This window comes from Ascaphus truei, chromosome 15 (assembly GCF_040206685.1).
Source record: "Ascaphus truei isolate aAscTru1 chromosome 15, aAscTru1.hap1, whole genome shotgun sequence".
Taxonomy (NCBI): domain Eukaryota; kingdom Metazoa; phylum Chordata; class Amphibia; order Anura; family Ascaphidae; genus Ascaphus; species Ascaphus truei.
Genome location: NC_134497.1, coordinates 34,154,339 through 34,182,079, shown reverse-complemented (window position 1 = coordinate 34,182,079; position 27,741 = coordinate 34,154,339). Strand labels below are relative to the sequence as shown.

The window sequence follows — 27,741 nt, the reverse complement described above, 5'->3', positions numbered from 1 at the left end:
CATCTGAGGTTATTAAGCTTTGTTAGAGCATCAGTTGATATCATTACATTGATTACATTAAGTATATATGTTCTGTCAGATGTCACGTTGGGTGTTCCTGCCTCTTTTAAACTTTTTTGAATTGTCCATTCATTTGATGTGTAATAAACTTGAGATAACTTGGTATACCAGTGTGCTCGTTTGGGATACTTTTCTCTTTGTGCTCATATTATCCTTTATCCTGAAGCACCACTGGCATAATCATAATATATATGTAATTAGCCAGCTTGTGGGTACCGTAATTATTATACGGGGTGTATGCGGTATCAAACCCCTTTTCCTTTTTCCTCTATATATATTATTATTTTTTTATTGTGTGTGTGTGGTACTTAAGGCTGCATCCACGCTGCTGCTGATCGCGCAATCAATTTAAGTCTGTCCGGCCACTGACTTTGAGGCATACTGAGGTCACATGACCTCCTCAGCCAATCAGGTTATGTCATATCCAGGTTACCTCCTTCATATCAACATTGGCCAAAAGGGAGGAACTGAAGCAGCTTTACTGGAATATATTAAGGAACAAGAGGAGTATACACATCTACATGCAGCATAAACTATCTTTCCCTAGCACAGTGCCTGGGAAATGTTACTGTCTTAATCTGCACAGTATGTGACACGTGATCCGTTCTGAAGTCTAAAAACTACAACTCCCATGATCCCCTTAGTGTGAGCATGCGCAGTAGGACACAGAGCTGTGACCTGGATGTAGTCAGTGTCTCCACTTCCGGGAAAGAGAAGATGAAGAAATAAAGTGGTGCAGGAAGCACACAGGAGCCTTTTCTGTAAGTAACTTACTTTGTATTCAAAGCATCAGAGCAGGTATATGCAAACACGTGGCGTTTCAGGACAGACACGTCCTCTCCTCAGACCATACACCTTACTGCAATAGTGACACTAACAAGTATATATACCCCTAGGGGTTACACAATCCCCTCATACCCAGCACCTGTGTTTACAGCCGGGCAGCCACTGCAGCCTCAGTACTCTGTTTGATGTCTGATATCATCGCAGCGTCATACGACGATGAAGACGTCATGTCGCTAAGCAACCAGGAAAACCAATAACAAAATAGTCACACAGGGACAGCTCAGCACACTTACTGAACTGTGGAGAAGTCACATTGCATAAGTTACACTTAAGTGACAGTAAATTGAAGCAACATGTGTGCACTATATTGGTGCCACAAAGGATATTTAATAACTATAAATTAGTCTGAAGAGCTGGGAGCTGCCATGCTGATATTTTCTTTCTTAGATGATTTTTCTGCCAAAACGAAGGGGTTAAAGCTGAAAAGGAGCAAGTTAAAAGATGGTTCAATGTTATGAGCTTACAGTCAAAAGCAGCATTATTACACACATTTATCTGGGCATAAGATAACAAGACAAACTACAAACCATTAGGGATATATAGATTAAAAGACATAACTCCTATTATAGATCGTAAAGACACTGAGGCACATAGGCTAGATCATAAGTGTTATCTAGTAGCTTATTAATAATAATTTAGTAGACTTAAGTGGGATAAACAGAATAGTAGAATCCATAGCAGTCATGGGCCAGAGTGACAGAGATTTAAACCTGTGTCTCTGGTATATCCTCCCACATATATCTGGATTAATAGGAGGGGCTGACCTTACCCCAGGAACCAGTTTAGTTCAAGTCACAATACTTTCTTCGACATGGAGATTCTGCTACTGGAGAAGCCCCATGGGACAGGACCAGGGCTCGGGAGCGAGCACACGTCAGTGGAACGCATATGAATATAAAAGTATGTTCCACTGACTGCATTACGCAGTGATTTAGCGAACCCTCGAGCCAAATCTTCACCGATTGATCACAGGAGAACTAATCGATCGTCGATTTAGCTAATCACTTGTCAGTGTTTGCATTGCATTGATGCGTATATCGAAGGGGAACATATTTTGTATTTATTTTTTAAAGGCAGCTTGAACTGCTGCTTTAAATCCAACCTAGCGGCGGAAAACATGAAATCTCTTGGAGTACATGACTTCCTTGAAAAGGATGAAATCACCATTTAACCCTTTGGGTGCCCTTTTGATGTAGCTGCTAAGTCACCGCGTCTGGCCCCATGATGTAATGGCTTCATCATAGTAATCCTGCTGGTTTTCCTAGGGGAGATGTCATTCTGTGCTCCTGTGCAGGGCAGGACGGATCTATCACTACGTGAGATAGAAGGGAGGGGGTCTCCCTGTCTGTTCTGTCATCAGTGAGGGAGCGATCACGTAACTCCTCCGTCACTCAAAGGGTTAAAATAACTTTTACTTATTTGTGTGTTGTGAAATAAATCCTTTTGTGTATTTCACCAGAAACATTTATGTGTTTGACTAATGAGGGCATTATAATTACATTGTTTTCTATGGAAGTGTTATGTTTTTTTGTTTGGTAAACGGGTTTTTTAACTTGACAATTCGCTGCATTTAACCTATTAAATATGCCACTGTTGTTGGTTCACGTTCTTCCTAGGAGGGACTGCCCCTTTAAATACCATTTTCCTACTATGCTTCAGTTTAAATAAATCCTGAGATTACAAACCCATAAGAGTTTGTACAATCAGGATTTTCTCCTTGCTAGCTATCCTAAGAACTCCTTTTTCTCTCACCCCACACAAGTCTTTCCCCGTCTTAGGAACGCAGGGCTATTTTTTTCAAAGCCTTATTTAACCAGAGGCAGCTGTTGACATTAGGGATAACTTTGGTTGCTGTCACCTACACTACTTTACATAGTTTACTAGGCAGCTAAGGGCAAATCTATATTCTCCAGACTATTACTCTATGACCATTACCATCACTTATTGTCTTTCCAAATCCTTGCAAAACCCCCCGAAACTACTGAAGTTACAGAAATCTTCATTTATTTTATCCCCCAAACAGCTTGTCAAATTATTTCCCCTATATCCCCTCAAGAGAAGAGTTACCCATCTCACATGGTTTCTCTTACTGTGTTTCTATTGCTATTTGTGTTCTGTATCCCCCTTCCTCTCACAACCTTTATTTGACTCCCAGGTACAGATGGTTATTTTTACTTATCCACTTTGCCTCCTCTGTTTACCAAACACTAGATTCACTAAAGTGCAATAGCCTCAATTGCACTGTAAGGCCTCGGACATGGGTGCTGCTGCTCGGGACTGAGCCCCTGCAGCCGCAATGAGAGCGGCTTTAGAAGGGGCTCGCGCACGCGTCCGCACGCTTGGGGAAGCGTGTGTCTGACGGTAGTTTGAAATTTGGCGCACGCCCACGGACGGCGTGCTGTGTAATGCCAGGGAAAGCACCGCATGTCCCAGGCCTTACAGCCTCTCAAGTAAATGGCAATGAGCATGTGATCACAGCAGCTCTTTGCACCTCTCTCCTGTCTTCTCCTCACAGCCTTGTTCAGCACCATTGCTGGCCGTATGTTGCCTTAGGCACATTATATAGTGCCGGGCGCTTGCTGCGCTGTGCGCGTGCAAGGATTTGTAGTTGGCTGACGTTAGTCAGCCTTTCTATAGAAAGGCCGTGCGTGTGTGTTTGCAGAAGTTAAAAAAAAAATATTTATTAAAGTTTTTTTTTTTCATTAAAAAAATCTATCTAGGACTTACATTCACACTCACACAACCCATGCACACACATATACTCACACATACATACATACACACACACACACACACATTACCTGCAGCTCCCGGCACTATATACAGGAAAAGCATGCGGCACGTGCGTTCGCATAGGAACACACGGCCGCATCCTGTATATAACAGCCCTTAGGCTACAGCCCCAGTGGTGCGTGCACAGATCAAATCTGCGATCTGTGGTCTATGTGGAATGATGGGGGGGGGAGGAGGTGGCGTGGCCATGAACTGCCTCTTCGGCAATGCGTCAAATGGCAACGCTTTGCCATGCCAATGCGGTGTAACATGACGTTATTGGGAGCTGCAAAGCTCCGAGCCGTTAAGGGAAGGGGCCGCGAGCATGGGAGAGAGCTGACGGGGGGGCCGAAACAGAAAGTTTGCGCACCTCTGGACTATTTACATTGCTCTCCATTAACTTCTGTTCACCTCAAAGCTGTAGAGAAGAAAGAAAATACAAGTCACATTATTATTTTTTTTTTTTCAGCTCTTCTTTTATAAAATAGACATTACTTTGAGACCTCACTAACTGTCCCAATTTTAGGTTTGTAAATTGTGCGAGAAACGAGGAAGAACAGAACCTTGTGGCGTTGCAGTACCACAGGAAATCTACTACAGAACCTGCACAGACCTCCCCCCACACACACAGCTCCTGGTTTGATATGGAGATGAATATGGGAAACAGCTTGGTATCAAGAGGGCACGCTGTGGAAAAGTAACGCGCCAGCACAAGGTAACCAGGAATATTTGTGTTACATGGTTTTTACCTCTCTATTGTCTTATTACTAATGTTAAATTGCAAATATTGATAGATCTGCATACACCATAACAGGTCAACTAGCACTTAATATCACGAAACCTGACTTGAGTCTAAGGGCCGGATACATCAAGGTGCAGTAACCAAAAATGCCATATCACCGCCCATAAAAAAGGTGCCTTACTATTATCGTGCAATGAATCAGCGTTGCAGCGCAAAAATAAAGCACTTTTTATCGGACCCGTTAAAAGCATCAGATCGGATACAAAACAAGCATAATATCAAATTTTCAAGTAAAATCTGCCATACATCAAGTTCTAATATTTATTGGAACGGGATGAACGGCAGAAATACCGCAAATATTTTATCACCTACTCGAGGTTGGCGTTAGCCCTGTCTTTCCTGTGTATATTGTACAAAAAAATGTGATTAAGGCGCCGCTCTATAAAGTGAAAAATAAATAAATATAATGTACTTAAATAGTGATAAATTCTAAATAGTGATTACATAATCTAATCTAATCGTGTACAAATGTGTTTAAAGAAACCTTCATTGTTCTTGATAATCGGAAGGTCCAGAAAATCAATGCTATGCGGACCAGATACATAAGTCAATCTCAGATTAAAGTCATTAGCATTAAGTACATCAATGAATTCTATCAAAAGACTTTCCGTACCACTCCATATCAGCAAGATATCATCTATGTACCTTATCCACATGGTAGTTACACAAGAGGGTACAACTTGTGTGTGGCATTAGCGTTTATTACGTATATATACTTTATACTGCCACTACCATCCCCACTACCATTTCTCACCCTAGCACCTCCCAGTTTGGGGATTTATTTTAATCCTATTTTTAAACCACTTATACATACTATCACTTGTTTCGGCGTATAAATATTGCAATAAAACATTTATTATTTTTACTTTTAACAGCTTAGACGTCCCATTGCCATATAACCCCATTATTTGTGTGTGATTGGCGCAAGCTAGGCTTCTCTGAGGATCACTATATCCCCCCATTTATTATTATTATTGCACCATGAGTGCGTGCTAACAAGGGACTCATGTGACCTCGTTCACTGTCTTGTCTGTACTCCGTCTGATTTTCCCTATGCCCCTGGTGCTTATTCTATAATTGTTATTTATTTGGAATTGAGCGTTATTATTATCTGTGTTTGTGCATTATATACATAGGCAAGATGAGCTAAACCAACACCCACTTCCCCCCAATACATATAAAAAAGACCTCCACTCCCCCCAATACACATAAAAATACCCCCACCCGCCCAAATACATATACAAAAATAGTAGACATACCTTGGGGATGTTTGAGCTAACTGTGAATGTGTGTGTTAATTTAATTCCTAACTGGCAACAGTTGTTTGGAGGTAAGTGGCCCCTCCTCCCAGAGCTCACCCCTCCCCACCTTTTTAACTTGGGAGGTTCTAGCATTTTGCTGAATGGACAGGACTCATTGTGGTTGTTTGCCCTCATAGTTTAGTGTTAGGACCTGCAAATTTGGTTATACATTGACGTTGGTATGCAGGGTTATGACGCTTTTGTCTAAGGGTTTAACTAAATAACCAAGAAAATATTATTATTATTGAAGTATTTAAACTTTATACTTATTACCATATATGTTTTGTCAATTGGATGTAGCATTGGACACCACTGTCTTTTGTTGTATACATTTGCCACGCTCAGTAGCACTTCTTTTGACATAAAAAAATAAAATTATATGAATATGAACTGGGAATGTGTGTGTGTTAATTTAATTCCTTGTGGATGGTCGGGACCGGCAGTGGCTGCGGGGACCGGCAGAGAGTCAGGGCTCGGCTGCAACAGTATATCGTGAATAAGTGAATATAAGGCGCTAACAACTTAAATACATATAATAGTGATACGTGCAAGTGCAATAATAATTAATATTAGTGCTCTAATAATAAGAAACCCTGCTCAAACCCTCTGGTAGAACCTGTTTCCAGGGTTCCAAGTAGAAAGATGTGTTTCAAACAATCCAGGGGGAGCAAAATATAGGGAAATAAAAAACAGAAAACTGTGCAAATTTAAGTGCAGACGTTGAGACTATGATGAAATATTAATGACGATATCTTGGCTCTGCTGGTCTATCTACTTACAAGATGTAAGTGGTAATCATGCAGTTGGCAGATTGGGCTGCCACCCCAGGTAGTATCTGTGTATTTGTGGATATCCCTCCAGGCTTATCTCGTCAGGGTAACCATGGTGTACATAGGGAGGAAACAAAGCTACATAGCGCGATCTGTCTTTCCAAAAACTTTATAAAATGAATATGAACATATAAACATATAAAATGTGCACTTACAATGTGCTAGAATTAAAATAGCATTTATCACAATCACAGTGATTCTAGGGGGTTTAATCCGATCTCACCGCCTCCTCTCTGGCTCTGGATATCAGCCGTCTGCAGCCTGGAACGCTCAGCTCCGTTTCTCCTCCGGCGCGTGTGACGTCACTGCTCAGTGGAAGGTACAGCTACGGATCCCTCACTAGACCAAAACACCACTCTACGCGTTTCGCCCAGCTCAGCAAGCTGTCAATGGCTTCGTCAGGAGTGTGTGAGTTGTGGGGTTAATGAATGTCCTTTTATACCCTCTCTGTTCTAATTATACAATCAATACAGACAATTACCTCAGCGCTATGGTATCCAATCTTTACATGAGTATTCCAATTAGGATATCCATATTACACATAATACATGCTTTGATTCTTGATGAAACATCATTTTCATAGGAGTTAATCTTTATATAATGTTATCCATCTACAGGAAAATTGTATCTATTCAGCACTTAGAATATACACATGGAGTATCCAGTGCTGTTTGATAGTATTTTAATTTATAATTGGCAATTTGCATTTTTGTAAAAGGAAGTTTAGGCTGATTTCTTTTAAAAAGAGTTTCTTTGAGACTTGTGTTAGTCTCTAAGTCTACAATAGAAGCTGCATCACAAAAAAACGGGGGGGGGGGAGGGTTTATTTTAGTTCAGGAATGAATGCATAAAGTCAGCAATTGATACTGGGCAGTTTTAACTTATGTAATTGGATAATTCAAATTGCTGCTATTATCTTGCAGTCTGATTTATTGTGACCCAATTTATGTTCATGTCAGTATTATTTTCATTATTATTTCAACTAACTAAATTACTTAGAATCTGCTTCTGTGTAAATAATCCCAGACAACAATACAGATGATTCTGGGATAATTAAATTCATATCTGATGTTATATTTAATTGGTTTTAATGCTAGCTGACATTTTAGAGGGAAAACTCAAGTAGATATTACTTATAAAGTAATTAAGCTCTTAGTGCTTATTGTATAATTTTTAGTGTTTATAAGTGACTACAAATTTGGGTGGAAAATGACATTTCATTTACATTATACATATTTATGCAATCTATATATTTTTTGTATTTTTTACATTTTTTATATTTTTGAACATATGTTCTCAATACATGTTTTTAACACAAACGCAATATACAACAGGACATCTATGTTCTACTCTAAAGATCTATAATGATAGAGACTCATACACATTCCAAAACATTTTTATACATTATGTCATATCAAAATGGTATTATGCAATCTCTAGCTATCAGTGCTAATACACATAGTGTGATGTCACTATCTGAAAACACACGCAGATAGGATATATTGAGCCTAGAAGAGAGGAAAAAGTAGAGGCAAAAAATGGGGGGGGGGGGGAAAGGAGATTACATTCAGTTAGATGGTCAGACTAAGAAGGGTGTCAGATCTAATTCTGCATTCAGGCCCTTTGGTGTCATGGTTTTTAAGCGGTGGATCCAAAACGCTTCCCTTCTTAGTAGTTCTAAACCTCTATCGCCTCCCCTCCAATGTGGCAGAACATGCTCTATAGCTTGATAATGCAAGCCTGTCGGTTCCCCAGCATGGAAGTCAGAAAAATGTTTTGGAATACTGTGATTCTGTAACTTCCTGTGAATCCCACTAACATGTTCCAATATTCTCGTCCGTACAGGCCTTATGGTCTTTCCAACATATTGTAACCTGCAGGAACATTCCAAGATATAAACCACATGGTCTGTCCTGCAGGTTATGAAGCTTGATATTTGGAAGCTTTCGCCTGTAACGTTTGATACGAACTGGTTTTGGTTAGGTGATTTGAACCGACAGGCTGTGCATGTCTTGCACCCATAAAACCCCTTTGTATGTAGCCAACTATTATCTGTACAGTTTTTTTTGTTTCTCAGAGCACTTGGTGCGAGTTGATCTTTGAGATTCTTGGCTTTTTTATATACTATACTAGGTTTATTAGGGATGACTGGGCCTAAGACAGGATCATTTTTTAATATATCCCAATGTTTAAATAGGATTTTTTTGATCACATTTGCCTCTCTATTGTAACCCGTAAGGAAGGCATATTCAAAGTTCCGGTTTTCCTTTTTTCTCTTATCTTTTACTTTCAATAGGTCAGATCTATTCATATTCCTAACTTTTTCCCTAGCGCCATTTAATAGTTCCTCATTATAATTCCTCTCTAGAAATTTGCTCTGGATCCTATCTGACTGTGTTTCGCACTCTTCTACATCGGTGCAATTCCTTTTAATGCGTATCAGCTGACTGATTGGGACGTTGTCCATCCAATTGGATAGATGGCAACTGTCTCTCCTGATGTAGTTGTTTTTTTCAGTGTCTTTGAAATGTGTTCTTGTCTTTAACATTTTATTTTCAACATAGATGTTTAAATCTAAATAGTTCACCGCCGTGTTGCTCCACTCATTGGTGAAAGAAAGATTGCATGTGTTTACATTCATATTGTTCAAAAATGTAATGAGTTTGTCTTCTCCCCCACTCCAAATAATAAAAATATCATCTATGTAACGGCGATAGGTGACAAGATCCGCGCCCAGCTCGGTATCACTCCAGATGTTGTCATTTTCCCACTCTGCTACAAATAGGTTCGCGTAGCTGGGCGCAAATCTCGTCCCCATCGCCGTTCCACATTTTTGCAAATAAAAAGTGTCTCCGAACCAAAAATAATTGTGCTCTAATATAAACTTAATGCTATCTACAATGAAATTAACTTGTGATTCTAATAAAGTGTCATCTCCCTGCAGGAACCCTTTCGTGGCAGCACATCCCTGATCATGCTGTATTACTGTATACAAGGATGCGACATCGCATGTCGCTAAGATAAAGTGATCTTCCCATGTCACATCCTTTAACACATTTAGCAGATCTGTTGTATCTCGCAGATACGATTTCTGTTGGGTCACAAACTTTTGCAAAAAGGTATCTATATACATTGAGAGGTTTGCGGTTAGCGAGCCAATCCCCGAGACAATTGGTCTGCCTGGGGGATTGACTACGCTCTTGTGTATTTTTGGCAGGAAGTAGAAGACGGGCATCCTGGCTTTTTCCTGATACAAGAATTTATACTCTTTTTCATCCAGGATGCCCGCCTCCCTTCCTCCATCCAACAGTATTTTAAGTTCCTCTGTATACTCCTTGATCGGATTGGAGGGTAGCTTACTGTAAGTATTAATATCCCCCAAAAGTCTTAGTGCTTCCTTCTCGTAGTCTAGTTTATCCATAAGGACGATACCACCTCCTTTGTCTGCCTGTTTGATAATGAGGTTTTCCCTTTCTATTAGTTGTTTTAAACCTTCTTTCTCAGTTTTAGTTAGATTTTCAGTTTTCCTTTTGTTTGATTGTGTAATGTCTTTTTTAATCAAATCATCAAAATCTTTGGTAATCATTTGGAAGAAAACCTCCAAATGATTACCTGAAGCGAAGTGGGGAAAAAAAGAGGATTTAGGCCTCAGTCCTGTATGGATAAATTGTCTCTCCTGTTCAACTACAGGGGGCACTGTTATATTCATTATGGGTTCGGTATGTTTACCTAAAAAATATCTTTTTACAGTCAGCTTCCTTAGATACCGATTGGCATCTATGAATAAGTCAAAATTGCTGTGCCCTTTCATAGGCGCAAAGGATAGACCCTTGGAGAGAATGCTTTTTTGTGGGTCAGTAAGAGTTACTCCACTTAGATTGAATACATTATTCATTTCTATTTCGTATTTCTTTTTTCTCTCCCTTTTTCGTCTGCCTCTCTTTCCTCTGACAGTCTTCCTCTTTTGTTGTTGCCGTTTATCCCTTTCTCTTGTCTCTGCTGACTCTTGTTCTTCCCTCCCCATAAAGTGGAAGGGCCCTCTCCTACATCTAAAAAAGAGGGGGAATCTGTATTTTCCCCGTTTTCCCGGCTATTAATTTTCTCCTCTCTTTCTCTGGAGTCTGTTGATTTAGTTCTTCTATTATTCTTAGCTAGCCTTTCTTCCTCTCTTTTTTCTTTTTTCTTTTGGTTTATAGGTGTGTAATTAGCCCTTCCTCTTTCTGAATCTCGCCTCGGTGATCGCTCTATCTTTCTGTTTGAATCATCTCTATGTTGATTATCATGCCTTTCCTTCCTGGAACTTTCTCCTGATGGTGGTCTCTCATGGTGTATGTTGTTATCTTTGTATGTGTTTCTATAGGGTTTCCTATATGGTCTATTTATAGTCCAATTCCTTTGTTCCCCCTTTCTGTAATCTTCCTCATCCCTATGCAGTTTCTTGGATTTATTATTATCTGTGTCCTTTTCAAGTGTATCGAGTTTCTTTTGTAATGATATATTTTTCTCTTTAAACTCTTTTGTATCTTCAAAAGGAGTTAATTTCTCTTTAATCTCATTTATTTCTTCATCTAGCTGTTTTAAATGTAAATTTTGTTGTTCTAAAATGAGATCTATTAAACCATAGGAACATTTATCCAGTAATTCATTCCAATTATGCAAAAATACTTCATCTTCCAAATCGAAAGATGGCTTTTTGCGAACTCTTAAGCCTCTAGGGATTATTCCACATTCTTTATACCTTTGTAAAAAAAACACATCTAACCATTTTTTTGTGTCTCTTATCATTAGTCTTTCTAATTTAATAAATTCATCAGAAATAGTTTTTTCAATATTTCCATCTTTAGTCTCTTCCTCTTCTTCTATTACTTTATTAAAATTAATCTTTCTCTGTAATCTCTTGGCAAACACATTGACACTTGGTTCCGATGTATCCATTATCACTTAAGTGTGCTGCCCACTCACCAAAAACAAACAGTATATCGTGAATAAGTGAATATAAGGCGCTAACAACTTAAATACATATAATAGTGATACGTGCAAGTGCAATAATAATTAATATTAGTGCTCTAATAATAAGAAACCCTGCTCAAACCCTCTGGTAGAACCTGTTTCCAGGGTTCCAAGTAGAAAGATGTGTTTCAAACAATCCAGGAGGAGCAAAATATAGGGAAATAAAAAACAGAAAACAGTGCAAATTTAAGTGCAGACGTTGAGACTATGATGAAATATTAATGACGATATCTTGGCTCTGCTGGTCTATCTACTTACAAGATGTAAGTGGTAATCATGCAGTTGGCAGATTGGGCTGCCACCCCAGGTAGTATCTGTGTATTTGTGGATATCCCTCCAGGCTTATCTCGTCAGGGTAACCATGGTGTACATAGGGAGGAAACAAAGCTACATAGCGCGATCTGTCTTTCCAAAAACTTTATAAAATGAATATGAACATATAAACATATAAAATGTGCACTTACAATGTGCTAGAATTAAAATAGCATTTATCACAATCACAGTGATTCTAGGGGGTTTAATCCGATCTCACCGCCTCCTCTCTGGCTCTGGATATCAGCCGTCTGCAGCCTGGAACGCTCAGCTCCGTTTCTCCTCCGGCGCGTGTGACGTCACTGCTCAGTGGAAGGTACAGCTACGGATCCCTCACTAGACCAAAACACCACTCTACGCGTTTCGCCCAGCTCAGCAAGCTGTCAATGGCTTCGTCAGGAGTGTGTGAGTTGTGGGGTTAATGAATGTCCTTTTATACCCTCTCTGTTCTAATTATACAATCAATACAGACAATTACCTCAGCGCTATGGTATCCAATCTTTACATGAGTATTCCAATTAGGATATCCATATTACACATAATACATGCTTTGATTCTTGATGAAACATCATTTTCATAGGAGTTGATCTTTATATAATGTTATCCATCTACAGGAAAATTGTATCTATTCAGCACTTAGAATATACACATGGAGTATCCAGTGCTGTTTGATAGTATTTTAATTTATAATTGGCAATTTGCATTTTTGTAAAAGGAAGTTTAGGCTGATTTCTTTTAAAAAGAGTTTCTTTGAGACTTGTGTTAGTCTCTAAGTCTACAATAGAAGCTGCATCACAAAAAAACGGGGGGGGGGGGGGAGGGTTTATTTTAGTTCAGGAATGAATGCATAAAGTCAGCAATTGATACTGGGCAGTTTTAACTTATGTAATTGGATAATTCAAATTGCTGCTATTATCTTGCAGTCTGATTTATTGTGACCCAATTTATGTTCATGTCAGTATTATTTTCATTATTATTTCAACTAACTAAATTACTTAGAATCTGCTTCTGTGTAAATAATCCCAGACAACAATACAGATGATTCTGGGATAATTAAATTCATATCTGATGTTATATTTAATTGGTTTTAATGCTAGCTGACATTTTAGAGGGAAAACTCAAGTAGATATTACTTATAAAGTAATTAAGCTCTTAGTGCTTATTGTATAATTTTTAGTGTTTATAAGTGACTACAAATTTGGGTGGAAAATGACATTTCATTTACATTATACATATTTATGCAATCTATATATTTTTTGTATTTTTTACATTTTTTATATTTTTGAACATATGTTCTCAATACATGTTTTTAACACAAACGCAATATACAACAGGACATCTATGTTCTACTCTAAAGATCTATAATGATAGAGACTCATACACATTCCAAAACATTTTTATACATTATGTCATATCAAAATGGTATTATGCAATCTCTAGCTATCAGTGCTAATACACATAGTGTGATGTCACTATCTGAAAACACACGCAGATAGGATATATTGAGCCTAGAAGAGAGGAAAAAGTAGAGGCAAAAAATGGGGGGGGGGGGGGGGAAAGGAGATTACATTCAGTTAGATGGTCAGACTAAGAAGGGTGTCAGATCTAATTCTGCATTCAGGCCCTTTGGTGTCATGGTTTTTAAGCGGTGGATCCAAAACGCTTCCCTTCTTAGTAGTTCTAAACCTCTATCGCCTCCCCTCCAATGTGGCAGAACATGCTCTATAGCTTGATAATGCAAGCCTGTCGGTTCCCCAGCATGGAAGTCAGAAAAATGTTTTGGAATACTGTGATTCTGTAACTTCCTGTGAATCCCACTAACATGTTCCAATATTCTCGTCCGTACAGGCCTTATGGTCTTTCCAACATATTGTAACCTGCAGGAACATTCCAAGATATAAACCACATGGTCTGTCCTGCAGGTTATGAAGCTTGATATTTGGAAGCTTTCGCCTGTAACGTTTGATACGAACTGGTTTTGGTTAGGTGATTTGAACCGACAGGCTGTGCATGTCTTGCACCCATAAAACCCCTTTGTATGTAGCCAACTATTATCTGTACAGTTTTTTTTGTTTCTCAGAGCACTTGGTGCGAGTTGATCTTTGAGATTCTTGGCTTTTTTATATACTATACTAGGTTTATTAGGGTTGACTGGGCCTAAGACAGGATCATTTTTTAATATATCCCAATGTTTAAATAGGATTTTTTTGATCACATTTGCCTCTCTATTGTAACCCGTAAGGAAGGCATATTCAAAGTTCCGGTTTTCCTTTTTTCTCTTATCTTTTACTTTCAATAGGTCAGATCTATTCATATTCCTAACTTTTTCCCTAGCGCCATTTAATAGTTCCTCATTATAATTCCTCTCTAGAAATTTGCTCTGGATCCTATCTGACTGTGTTTCGCACTCTTCTACATCGGTGCAATTCCTTTTAATGCGTATCAGCTGACTGATTGGGACGTTGTCCATCCAATTGGATAGATGGCAACTGTCTCTCCTGATGTAGTTGTTTTTTTCAGTGTCTTTGAAATGTGTTCTTGTCTTTAACATTTTATTTTCAACATAGATGTTTAAATCTAAATAGTTCACCGCCGTGTTGCTCCACTCATTGGTGAAAGAAAGATTGCATGTGTTTACATTCATATTGTTCAAAAATGTAATGAGTTTGTCTTCTCCCCCACTCCAAATAATAAAAATATCATCTATGTAACGGCGATAGGTGACAAGATCCGCGCCCAGCTCGGTATCACTCCAGATGTTGTCATTTTCCCACTCTGCTACAAATAGGTTCGCGTAGCTGGGCGCAAATCTCGTCCCCATCGCCGTTCCACATTTTTGCAAATAAAAAGTGTCTCCGAACCAAAAATAATTGTGCTCTAATATAAACTTAATGCTATCTACAATGAAATTAACTTGTGATTCTAATAAAGTGTCATCTCCCTGCAGGAACCCTTTCGTGGCAGCACATCCCTGATCATGCTGTATTACTGTATACAAGGATGCGACATCGCATGTCGCTAAGATAAAGTGATCTTCCCATGTCACATCCTTTAACACATTTAGCAGATCTGTTGTATCTCGCAGATACGATTTCTGTTGGGTCACAAACTTTTGCAAAAAGGTATCTATATACATTGAGAGGTTTGCGGTTAGCGAGCCAATCCCCGAGACAATTGGTCTGCCTGGGGGATTGACTACGCTCTTGTGTATTTTTGGCAGGAAGTAGAAGACGGGCATCCTGGCTTTTTCCTGATACAAGAATTTATACTCTTTTTCATCCAGGATGCCCGCCTCCCTTCCTCCATCCAACAGTATTTTAAGTTCCTCTGTATACTCCTTGATCGGATTGGAGGGTAGCTTACTGTAAGTATTAATATCCCCCAAAAGTCTTAGTGCTTCCTTCTCGTAGTCTAGTTTATCCATAAGGACGATACCACCTCCTTTGTCTGCCTGTTTGATAATGAGGTTTTCCCTTTCTATTAGTTGTTTTAAACCTTCTTTCTCAGTTTTAGTTAGATTTTCAGTTTTCCTTTTGTTTGATTGTGTAATGTCTTTTTTAATCAAATCATCAAAATCTTTGGTAATCATTTGGAAGAAAACCTCCAAATGATTACCTGAAGCGAAGTGGGGAAAAAAAGAGGATTTAGGCCTCAGTCCTGTATGGATAAATTGTCTCTCCTGTTCAACTACAGGGGGCACTGTTATATTCATTATGGGTTCGGTATGTTTACCTAAAAAATATCTTTTTACAGTCAGCTTCCTTAGATACCGATTGGCATCTATGAATAAGTCAAAATTGCTGTGCCCTTTCATAGGCGCAAAGGATAGACCCTTGGAGAGAATGCTTTTTTGTGGGTCAGTAAGAGTTACTCCACTTAGATTGAATACATTATTCATTTCTATTTCGTATTTCTTTTTTCTCTCCCTTTTTCGTCTGCCTCTCTTTCCTCTGACAGTCTTCCTCTTTTGTTGTTGCCGTTTATCCCTTTCTCTTGTCTCTGCTGACTCTTGTTCTTCCCTCCCCATAAAGTGGAAGGGCCCTCTCCTACATCTAAAAAAGAGGGGGAATCTGTATTTTCCCCGTTTTCCCGGCTATTAATTTTCTCCTCTCTTTCTCTGGAGTCTGTTGATTTAGTTCTTCTATTATTCTTAGCTAGCCTTTCTTCCTCTCTTTTTTCTTTTTTCTTTTGGTTTATAGGTGTGTAATTAGCCCTTCCTCTTTCTGAATCTCGCCTCGGTGATCGCTCTATCTTTCTGTTTGAATCATCTCTATGTTGATTATCATGCCTTTCCTTCCTGGAACTTTCTCCTGATGGTGGTCTCTCATGGTGTATGTTGTTATCTTTGTATGTGTTTCTATAGGGTTTCCTATATGGTCTATTTATAGTCCAATTCCTTTGTTCCCCCTTTCTGTAATCTTCCTCATCCCTATGCAGTTTCTTGGATTTATTATTATCTGTGTCCTTTTCAAGTGTATCGAGTTTCTTTTGTAATGATATATTTTTCTCTTTAAACTCTTTTGTAGAGATTGCATAATACCATTTTGATATGACATAATGTATAAAAATGTTTTGGAATGTGTATGAGTCTCTATCATTATAGATCTTTAGAGTAGAACATAGATGTCCTGTTGTATATTGCGTTTGTGTTAAAAACATGTATTGAGAACATATGTTCAAAAATATAAAAAATGTAAAAAATACAAAAAATATATAGATTGCATAAATATGTATAATGTAAATGAAATGTCATTTTCCACCCAAATTTGTAGTCACTTATAAACACTAAAAATTATACAATAAGCACTAAGAGCTTAATTACTTTATAAGTAATATCTACTTGAGTTTTCCCTCTAAAATGTCAGCTAGCATTAAAACCAATTAAATATAACATCAGATATGAATTTAATTATCCCAGAATCATCTGTATTGTTGTCTGGGATTATTTACACAGAAGCAGATTCTAAGTAATTTAGTTAGTTGAAATAATAATGAAAATAATACTGACATGAACATAAATTGGGTCACAATAAATCAGACTGCAAGATAATAGCAGCAATTTGAATTATCCAATTACATAAGTTAAAACTGCCCAGTATCAATTGCTGACTTTATGCATTCATTCCTGAACTAAAATAAACCCTCCCCCCCCCCCCCGTTTTTTTGTGATGCAGCTTCTATTGTAGACTTAGAGACTAACACAAGTCTCAAAGAAACTCTTTTTAAAAGAAATCAGCCTAAACTTCCTTTTACAAAAATGCAAATTGCCAATTATAAATTAAAATACTATCAAACAGCACTGGATACTCCATGTGTATATTCTAAGTGCTGAATAGATACAATTTTCCTGTAGATGGATAACATTATATAAAGATCAACTCCTATGAAAATGATGTTTCATCAAGAATCAAAGCATGTATTATGTGTAATATGGATATCCTAATTGGAATACTCATGTAAAGATTGGATACCATAGCGCTGAGGTAATTGTCTGTATTGATTGTATAATTAGAACAGAGAGGGTATAAAAGGACATTCATTAACCCCACAACTCACACACTCCTGACGAAGCCATTGACAGCTTGCTGAGCTGGGCGAAACGCGTAGAGTGGTGTTTTGGTCTAGTGAGGGATCCGTAGCTGTACCTTCCACTGAGCAGTGACGTCACACGCGCCGGAGGAGAAACGGAGCTGAGCGTTCCAGGCTGCAGACGGCTGATATCCAGAGCCAGAGAGGAGGCGGTGAGATCGGATTAAACCCCCTAGAATCACTGTGATTGTGATAAATGCTATTTTAATTCTAGCACATTGTAAGTGCACATTTTATATGTTTATATGTTCATATTCATTTTATAAAGTTTTTGGAAAGACAGATCGCGCTATGTAGCTTTGTTTCCTCCCTATGTACACCATGGTTACCCTGACGAGATAAGCCTGGAGGGATATCCACAAATACACAGATACTACCTGGGGTGGCAGCCCAATCTGCCAACTGCATGATTACCACTTACATCTTGTAAGTAGATAGACCAGCAGAGCCAAGATATCGTCATTAATATTTCATCATAGTCTCAACGTCTGCACTTAAATTTGCACTGTTTTCTGTTTTTTATTTCCCTATATTTTGCTCCTCCTGGATTGTTTGAAACACATCTTTCTACTTGGAACCCTGGAAACAGGTTCTACCAGAGGGTTTGAGCAGGGTTTCTTATTATTAGAGCACTAATATTAATTATTATTGCACTTGCACGTATCACTATTATATGTATTTAAGTTGTTAGCGCCTTATATTCACTTATTCACGATATACTGTTTGTTTTTGGTGAGTGGGCAGCACACTTAAGTGATAATGGATACATCGGAACCAAGTGTCAATGTGTTTGCCAAGAGATTACAGAGAAAGATTAATTTTAATAAAGTAATAGAAGAAGAGGAAGAGACTAAAGATGGAAATATTGAAAAAACTATTTCTGATGAATTTATTAAATTAGAAAGACTAATGATAAGAGACACAAAAAAATGGTTAGATGTGGTTTTTTTACAAAGGTATAAAGAATGTGGAATAATCCCTAGAGGCTTAAGAGTTCGCAAAAAGCCATCTTTCGATTTGGAAGATGAAGTATTTTTGCATAATTGGAATGAATTACTGGATAAATGTTCCTATGGTTTAATAGATCTCATTTTAGAACAACAAAATTTACATTTAAAACAGCTAGATGAAGAAATAAATGAGATTAAAGAGAAATTAACTCCTTTTGAAGATACAAAAGAGTTTAAAGAGAAAAATATATCATTACAAAAGAAACTCGATACACTTGAAAAGGACACAGATAATAATAAATCCAAGAAACTGCATAGGGATGAGGAAGATTACAGAAAGGGGGAACAAAGGAATTGGACTATAAATAGACCATATAGGAAACCCTATAGAAACACATACAAAGATAACAACATACACCATGAGAGACCACCATCAGGAGAAAGTTCCAGGAAGGAAAGGCATGATAATCAACATAGAGATGATTCAAACAGAAAGATAGAGCGATCACCGAGGCGAGATTCAGAAAGAGGAAGGGCTAATTACACACCTATAAACCAAAAGAAAAAAGAAAAAAGAGAGGAAGAAAGGCTAGCTAAGAATAATAGAAGAACTAAATCAACAGACTCCAGAGAAAGAGAGGAGAAAATTAATAGCCGGGAAAACGGGGAAAATACAGATTCCCCCTCTTTTTTAGATGTAGGAGAGGGCCCTTCCACTTTATGGGGAGGGAAGAACAAGAGTCAGCAGAGACAAGAGAAAGGGATAAACGGCAACAACAAAAGAGGAAGACTGTCAGAGGAAAGAGAGGCAGACGAAAAAGGGAGAGAAAAAAGAAATACGAAATAGAAATGAATAATGTATTCAATCTAAGTGGAGTAACTCTTACTGACCCACAAAAAAGCATTCTCTCCAAGGGTCTATCCTTTGCGCCTATGAAAGGGCACAGCAATTTTGACTTATTCATAGATGCCAATCGGTATCTAAGGAAGCTGACTGTAAAAAGATATTTTTTAGGTAAACATACCGAACCCATAATGAATATAACAGTGCCCCCTGTAGTTGAACAGGAGAGACAATTTATCCATACAGGACTGAGGCCTAAATCCTCTTTTTTTCCCCACTTCGCTTCAGGTAATCATTTGGAGGTTTTCTTCCAAATGATTACCAAAGATTTTGATGATTTGATTAAAAAAGACATTACACAATCAAACAAAAGGAAAACTGAAAATCTAACTAAAACTGAGAAAGAAGGTTTAAAACAACTAATAGAAAGGGAAAACCTCATTATCAAACAGGCAGACAAAGGAGGTGGTATCGTCCTTATGGATAAACTAGACTACGAGAAGGAAGCACTAAGACTTTTGGGGGATATTAATACTTACAGTAAGCTACCCTCCAATCCGATCAAGGAGTATACAGAGGAACTTAAAATACTGTTGGATGGAGGAAGGGAGGCGGGCATCCTGGATGAAAAAGAGTATAAATTCTTGTATCAGGAAAAAGCCAGGATGCCCGTCTTCTACTTCCTGCCAAAAATACACAAGAGCGTAGTCAATCCCCCAGGCAGACCAATTGTCTCGGGGATTGGCTCGCTAACCGCAAACCTCTCAATGTATATAGATACCTTTTTGCAAAAGTTTGTGACCCAACAGAAATCGTATCTGCGAGATACAACAGATCTGCTAAATGTGTTAAAGGATGTGACATGGGAAGATCACTTTATCTTAGCGACATGCGATGTCGCATCCTTGTATACAGTAATACAGCATGATCAGGGATGTGCTGCCACGAAAGGGTTCCTGCAGGGAGATGACACTTTATTAGAATCACAAGTTAATTTCATTGTAGATAGCATTAAGTTTATATTAGAGCACAATTATTTTTGGTTCGGAGACACTTTTTATTTGCAAAAATGTGGAACGGCGATGGGGACGAGATTTGCGCCCAGCTACGCGAACCTATTTGTAGCAGAGTGGGAAAATGACAACATCTGGAGTGATACCGAGCTGGGCGCGGATCTTGTCACCTATCGCCGTTACATAGATGATATTTTTATTATTTGGAGTGGGGGAGAAGACAAACTCATTACATTTTTGAACAATATGAATGTAAACACATGCAATCTTTCTTTCACCAATGAGTGGAGCAACACGGCGGTGAACTATTTAGATTTAAACATCTATGTTGACAATAAAATGTTAAAGACAAGAACACATTTCAAAGACACTGAAAAAAACAACTACATCAGGAGAGACAGTTGCCATCTATCCAATTGGATGGACAACGTCCCAATCAGTCAGCTGATACGCATTAAAAGGAATTGCACCGATGTAGAAGAGTGCGAAACACAGTCAGATAGGATCCAGAGCAAATTTCTAGAGAGGAATTATAATGAGGAACTATTAAATGGCGCTAGGGAAAAAGTTAGGAATATGAATAGATCTGACCTATTGAAAGTAAAAGATAAGAGAAAAAAGGAAAACCGGAACTTTGAATATGCCTTCCTTACGGGTTACAATAGAGAGGCAAATGTGATCAAAAAAATCCTATTTAAACATTGGGATATATTAAAAAATGATCCTGTCTTAGGCCCAGTCATCCCTAATAAACCTAGTATAGTATATAAAAAAGCCAAGAATCTCAAAGATCAACTCGCACCAAGTGCTCTGAGAAACAAAAAAAACTGTACAGATAATAGTTGGCTACATACAAAGGGGTTTTATGGGTGCAAGACATGCACAGCCTGTCGGTTCAAATCACCTAACCAAAACCAGTTCGTATCAAACGTTACAGGCGAAAGCTTCCAAATATCAAGCTTCATAACCTGCAGGACAGACCATGTGGTTTATATCTTGGAATGTTCCTGCAGGTTACAATATGTTGGAAAGACCATAAGGCCTGTACGGACGAGAATATTGGAACATGTTAGTGGGATTCACAGGAAGTTACAGAATCACAGTATTCCAAAACATTTTTCTGACTTCCATGCTGGGGAACCGACAGGCTTGCATTATCAAGCTATAGAGCATGTTCTGCCACATTGGAGGGGAGGCGATAGAGGTTTAGAACTACTAAGAAGGGAAGCGTTTTGGATCCACCGCTTAAAAACCATGACACCAAAGGGCCTGAATGCAGAATTAGATCTGACACCCTTCTTAGTCTGACCATCTAACTGAATGTAATCTCCTTTCCCCCCCCCCCCCCCCATTTTTTGCCTCTACTTTTTCCTCTCTTCTAGGCTCAATATATCCTATCTGCGTGTGTTTTCAGATAGTGACATCACACTATGTGTATTAGCACTGATAGCTAGAGATTGCATAATACCATTTTGATATGACATAATGTATAAAAATGTTTTGGAATGTGTATGAGTCTCTATCATTATAGATCTTTAGAGTAGAACATAGATGTCCTGTTGTATATTGCGTTTGTGTTAAAAACATGTATTGAGAACATATGTTCAAAAATATAAAAAATGTAAAAAATACAAAAAATATATAGATTGCATAAATATGTATAATGTAAATGAAATGTCATTTTCCACCCAAATTTGTAGTCACTTATAAACACTAAAAATTATACAATAAGCACTAAGAGCTTAATTACTTTATAAGTAATATCTACTTGAGTTTTCCCTCTAAAATGTCAGCTAGCATTAAAACCAATTAAATATAACATCAGATATGAATTTAATTATCCCAGAATCATCTGTATTGTTGTCTGGGATTATTTACACAGAAGCAGATTCTAAGTAATTTAGTTAGTTGAAATAATAATGAAAATAATACTGACATGAACATAAATTGGGTCACAATAAATCAGACTGCAAGATAATAGCAGCAATTTGAATTATCCAATTACATAAGTTAAAACTGCCCAGTATCAATTGCTGACTTTATGCATTCATTCCTGAACTAAAATAAACCCTCCCCCCCCCCCGTTTTTTTGTGATGCAGCTTCTATTGTAGACTTAGAGACTAACACAAGTCTCAAAGAAACTCTTTTTAAAAGAAATCAGCCTAAACTTCCTTTTACAAAAATGCAAATTGCCAATTATAAATTAAAATACTATCAAACAGCACTGGATACTCCATGTGTATATTCTAAGTGCTGAATAGATACAATTTTCCTGTAGATGGATAACATTATATAAAGATTAACTCCTATGAAAATGATGTTTCATCAAGAATCAAAGCATGTATTATGTGTAATATGGATATCCTAATTGGAATACTCATGTAAAGATTGGATACCATAGCGCTGAGGTAATTGTCTGTATTGATTGTATAATTAGAACAGAGAGGGTATAAAAGGACATTCATTAACCCCACAACTCACACACTCCTGACGAAGCCATTGACAGCTTGCTGAGCTGGGCGAAACGCGTAGAGTGGTGTTTTGGTCTAGTGAGGGATCCGTAGCTGTACCTTCCACTGAGCAGTGACGTCACACGCGCCGGAGGAGAAACGGAGCTGAGCGTTCCAGGCTGCAGACGGCTGATATCCAGAGCCAGAGAGGAGGCGGTGAGATCGGATTAAACCCCCTAGAATCACTGTGATTGTGATAAATGCTATTTTAATTCTAGCACATTGTAAGTGCACATTTTATATGTTTATATGTTCATATTCATTTTATAAAGTTTTTGGAAAGACAGATCGCGCTATGTAGCTTTGTTTCCTCCCTATGTACACCATGGTTACCCTGACGAGATAAGCCTGGAGGGATATCCACAAATACACAGATACTACCTGGGGTGGCAGCCCAATCTGCCAACTGCATGATTACCACTTACATCTTGTAAGTAGATAGACCAGCAGAGCCAAGATATCGTCATTAATATTTCATCATAGTCTCAACGTCTGCACTTAAATTTGCACTGTTTTCTGTTTTTTATTTCCCTATATTTTGCTCCTCCTGGATTGTTTGAAACTCGGCTGCAACAGGCCATCAGATGCAGGCCTCCTTCCTGTGTCCCATGCCGAGCTTCGAGTCGGCGCGCACCGGAAACTTAGGCGCGCTGACGTCAGAGGGCCCTGCGCGCTGATGTCAGAGGCTGGGACAGGAAGGCCTTCATCTGGTGCAGAGCCGGGCCCAGCCACAACCGGTAGCCAGTATCCTTTGTCCCCCTCTTGGCGGCCCTGACGGCCATGCAGGAGTCTCGGGAGGCCGGGCCCCCTGACTCACCGAGCCCGGGACGCCAACCCCGGCGACCCCCCTGTTGGTGGGCCTGCCCGGGGAAATAATAAACTAACGGTTGTTATAACCACAATTTGAAGGTGGTATATATCAATATTGTGGTAATAATTTACGGGTGCGATATTTGGACCAATCTCACGATATGGTAATTAACGCGACCGTTAATAATGTGTTACATACCGCATTGGGTTAATATTGCTATCGCAGGAATTTGGAATGTGTATTATTACAGAAACCTATGATCAAAATAACATTAACCTGTTCCATACCTGTGGTTAGCAAGGTATACCACAGGCACCAAATGGGTTAATACTTTATTAAAAGAAAACAATACCTAACCCTATTGACCCCGTTAGTGGCCAGTAAACATTGCCATTCTAGTCGGTAAGGTAATTAAGTGGTTAACCCCTCTCACCACCACCCCTATCCCCCACTCCGTCACGGGAAGCCTAACCTCCCTCCTCAGGGCAAGTACCGGCATCACCCACGTCCCCTACCTCCCCTTGTCGACTAATGCCCAATATCACTATTATTATCACACAAAATATATACACGTTTAAAACAAAACAAAAAAGAACATTCAAAATACATTTTACACATAAAACCATTGATTATCACTGTGGATAACTAGGCCCTCTCAATGGGGGAGCAAATATCCACATTGTTGATGAATGATAACCCAGTAATAAATAAATCAACAAATTAAAATAAATTGATAACCCCCTTCATTACCTCAATGACTAAGGATTTTAAAAGATTTCTGCCACTTTTATTGGTGTTTTGCAGCTAGTGAGATTTCCTGTTAAATATTATGATCCACTTTAAATGTATAATCCACTACATCTACTCTCCCGGCCCTAATGCTTCACATGTTGTGCTAAACCCTTCATTTTTACAATGTACATCTACAGTTTACTTTCATCCTGAACTTTTATGTGATATAACAACTTACCTCTCCTGCATGGCCTTTTGTAAGACAGTTTGTGTAACAGTGACTTTTTGAAGTGAAACTTCTTTGCTGGCACCTATAGAGTTTTGACAGGAAAAATTCCCTATGTTGTAACAGAATTCCATGACGGAAGTGATGTTATGCTACTACTATGCGCACACCACACCCGCACATGCGCAATCCTCTGCGCCGTGCAAAGGCGTGTCCGGCGCAGGCACGGCCAGCACCATGCTTGTGCAGGCCCGCCCAGCACCGCACGCATGTGCACGACCCTAATAGTCGTCCTCAAGTTCCATAATCAGCCACCAGGACCCCATTCAATGCCTGGCCCACACGAAATACAGAACTCGACCACAACTTCCATGCTCAGGTGACTGTACCACACCAAACTCACTCACCAAACCATCAAAGGTTGGGCCCACTCCCAATGCTACACACAAAAACACACAGCCTCACACACACACAGCCTCACACACACACACACACAGCCTCACACACACAAATCACAGTTAATTTAAATGTAGACGTGCAAATAGCTAAAACGGGAGGGCCGGGGGGTTGCCTAGCATGCGTGTTCTATGTCAAACTTCTTGGGATTTTCTCACTGAAATTGTGTTTGGATTTTAAATAAAAACATCACCATCACAAATACAATTTCTTTGACAAAGGACAAAGAAGTTTCACTTAAAATGCACGTGCTTGGCACACACATACTTTTTTTGGATAACTAATGCCTAATTTCACTTAATTTTCTAATTATGTATTTTTTTGTCTTGTCTAGTACAAAGACAAGCTCAAATAATCCACCTATGTCAGCCCTGCAAGTTTGCTTTTAACAGTCAGGACTACCTCATCAAACATCTGAAGTTCAAACACCCAAATGTGTATATGGAAAAGATGAGGACAGAACAATCTTGCAACATTCCAATTAATATGACAGAAAATGCATCTTTCAACCAGTCAAGGCTATTAATAAACAATGTAACTGCTTCTCATTCCAAAATATATATATTTGCTGCTGCCACAGGAAAAGATCTTGGAGAAAGTGGGAAGAGTCTGACTTGGTTATCAGACCAGAACCCACAGAAGAGAACACAGACCGGGGAGAGACCGCATGTATGTGGAGAATGTGGGAAGGGATTTAGTGACTTATCCAGCCTGAAAACACACAAGAGGACACACACAGGGGAGAGACCGCATGTATGTGGAGAATGTGGGAAGGGATTTAGTGACTTATCCAGCCTGAAAACACACAAGAGGACACACACAGGGGAGAGACTGCATGTATGTGGGGAATGTGGGAAGGGATTTAGTCGGTTATCCAGCTTGAACAAACACAAGAGTACACACACAGGGGAGAGACCGCATGTATGTGGGGAATGTGGGAAGGGATTTCGTGATTTTTCCAGCCTGAACACACACAAGAGGACACACACAGGGGAGAGACCACATGTATGTGGGGAATGTGGGAAGGGATTTAGTGACTTATCCAGCCTGAACACACACAAGAGGACACACACAGGGGAGAGACCGCATGTGTGTGGGGAATGTGGGAAGGGATTTAGTGACTCATCCAGTCTGATCAGACACAAGCGGACACACACAGGGGAGAGACCACATGTATGTGGGGAATGTGGGAAGGGATTTAGTGATTTATCCAGCCTGAACACACACAAGAGGACACACACAGGGGAGAGACCGCATGTATGTGGAGAATGTGGGAAGGGATTTAGTCGGTTATCCAGCTTGAACAAACACAAGAGGACACACACAGGGGAGAGACCGCATGTATGTGGGGAATGTGGGAAGGGATTTAGTGATTTTTCCAGCCTGAACACACACAAGAGGACACACACAGGGGAGAGACCACATGTATGTGGGGAATGTGGGAAGGGATTTAGTGACTCATCCAGCTTGAACAAACACAAGAGGACACACACAGGGGAGAGACCGCATGTATGTGGGGAATGTGGGAAGGGATTTAGTGACTCATCCAGCCTGAACACACACAAGAGGACACACACAGGGGAGAGACCGCATGTATGTGGGGAATGTGGGACGGGATTTAGTCAGTTATCCAGCTTGAACAAACACAAGAGGACACACACAGGGGAGAGACCGCATGAATGTGGGGAATGTGGGAAGGGATTTAGTGACGTATCCAGTCTGATCAGACACAAGCGGACACACACAGGGGAGAGACCGCATGGATGTGGGGAATGTGGGAAGGGATTTAGTGACTTATCCAGTCTGATCAGACACAAGCGGACACACACAGGGGAGAGACCGCATGGATGTGGGGAATGTGGGAAGGGATTTAGTGACTTATCCAGGCTGAATACACACAAGAGGACACACACAGGGGAGAGACCACATGTTTGTGGGGAATGTGGGAAGGGATTTAGTCGGTTATCCAGCTTGAACAAACACAAGAGGACACACACGGGAGAGACCGCATGTATGTGGAGAATGTGGGAAGGGATTTAGTCGGTTACCCCACCTAAACACACGAGGACACACACAAGGAAGAGACCGCATGTATATGGGGAATGTGGGAAGGGATTTAGTGATTTATCCAGCCTGAAAACACACAAGAGGACACACACAGGTGAGAGACCGCATGCATGTGGGGAATGTGGGAAGGGATTTAGTGATTTATCCAGCCTGAACACACACAAGAGGACACACACAGGGGAGAGACCGCATGTATGTGGGGAATGTGGGAAGAGATTTAGTGGCTTATCCAGCCTGAAAACACACAAGAGGACACACACAGGGGAGACACCATATGTATGTGGGGAATGTGGGAAGGGATTTAGTGTTTTATCCAACCTGGACACACACAGGGGAGATACCTATCTCTAAAGCCAGGCATTTTTAGTGATAACCAGCGACTAAGACGCTCACATATAAGTGCACACGTTTATCTGTGTTGCGCTAAATCACAATGAAAAGTGACTTTAGTTTATGGTGCATAAAACAAGCATTTTAAAAGGATAAAAAAGTTATAACTTTTTAAATGCAGGTTATTTGTATAATTCTTATTGTTTTATTTAAAGAAAAATGTTGTTAATGTTTTATATTTCCATGCTGTTGGTTCTAATAAAATGTGTGTTTCCTATT

At 39.3% G+C, this 27,741-nt stretch overlaps 1 protein-coding gene and 1 long non-coding RNA gene across 2 annotated transcripts in view; both read left to right on the top strand.

Moving 5' to 3' along the window:
* LOC142466799 (uncharacterized) overlaps positions 1 to 27,741 on the top strand; it is a 303,033-nt gene that overhangs the window by 118,587 nt on the left and 156,705 nt on the right. The window lies entirely within an intron of this gene.
* On the top strand, positions 516 to 27,741 carry LOC142466792 (uncharacterized). The gene is made up of 3 exons (XM_075572210.1): positions 516 to 821; positions 4,205 to 4,393; positions 25,400 to 27,741. Exon 3 carries the CDS (start codon positions 25,507 to 25,509, stop codon positions 27,103 to 27,105), a length of 1,599 nt encoding a protein of 532 aa, XP_075428325.1. The 5' UTR covers positions 516 to 821; positions 4,205 to 4,393; positions 25,400 to 25,506; the 3' UTR covers positions 27,106 to 27,741.

Bases quoted from the DNA above. Each gene is read 5' to 3' on its own strand.
- LOC142466792 (XM_075572210.1), top strand. From the start codon at position 25,507: ATGGAAAAGATGAGGACAGAACAATCTTGCAACATTCCAATTAATATG.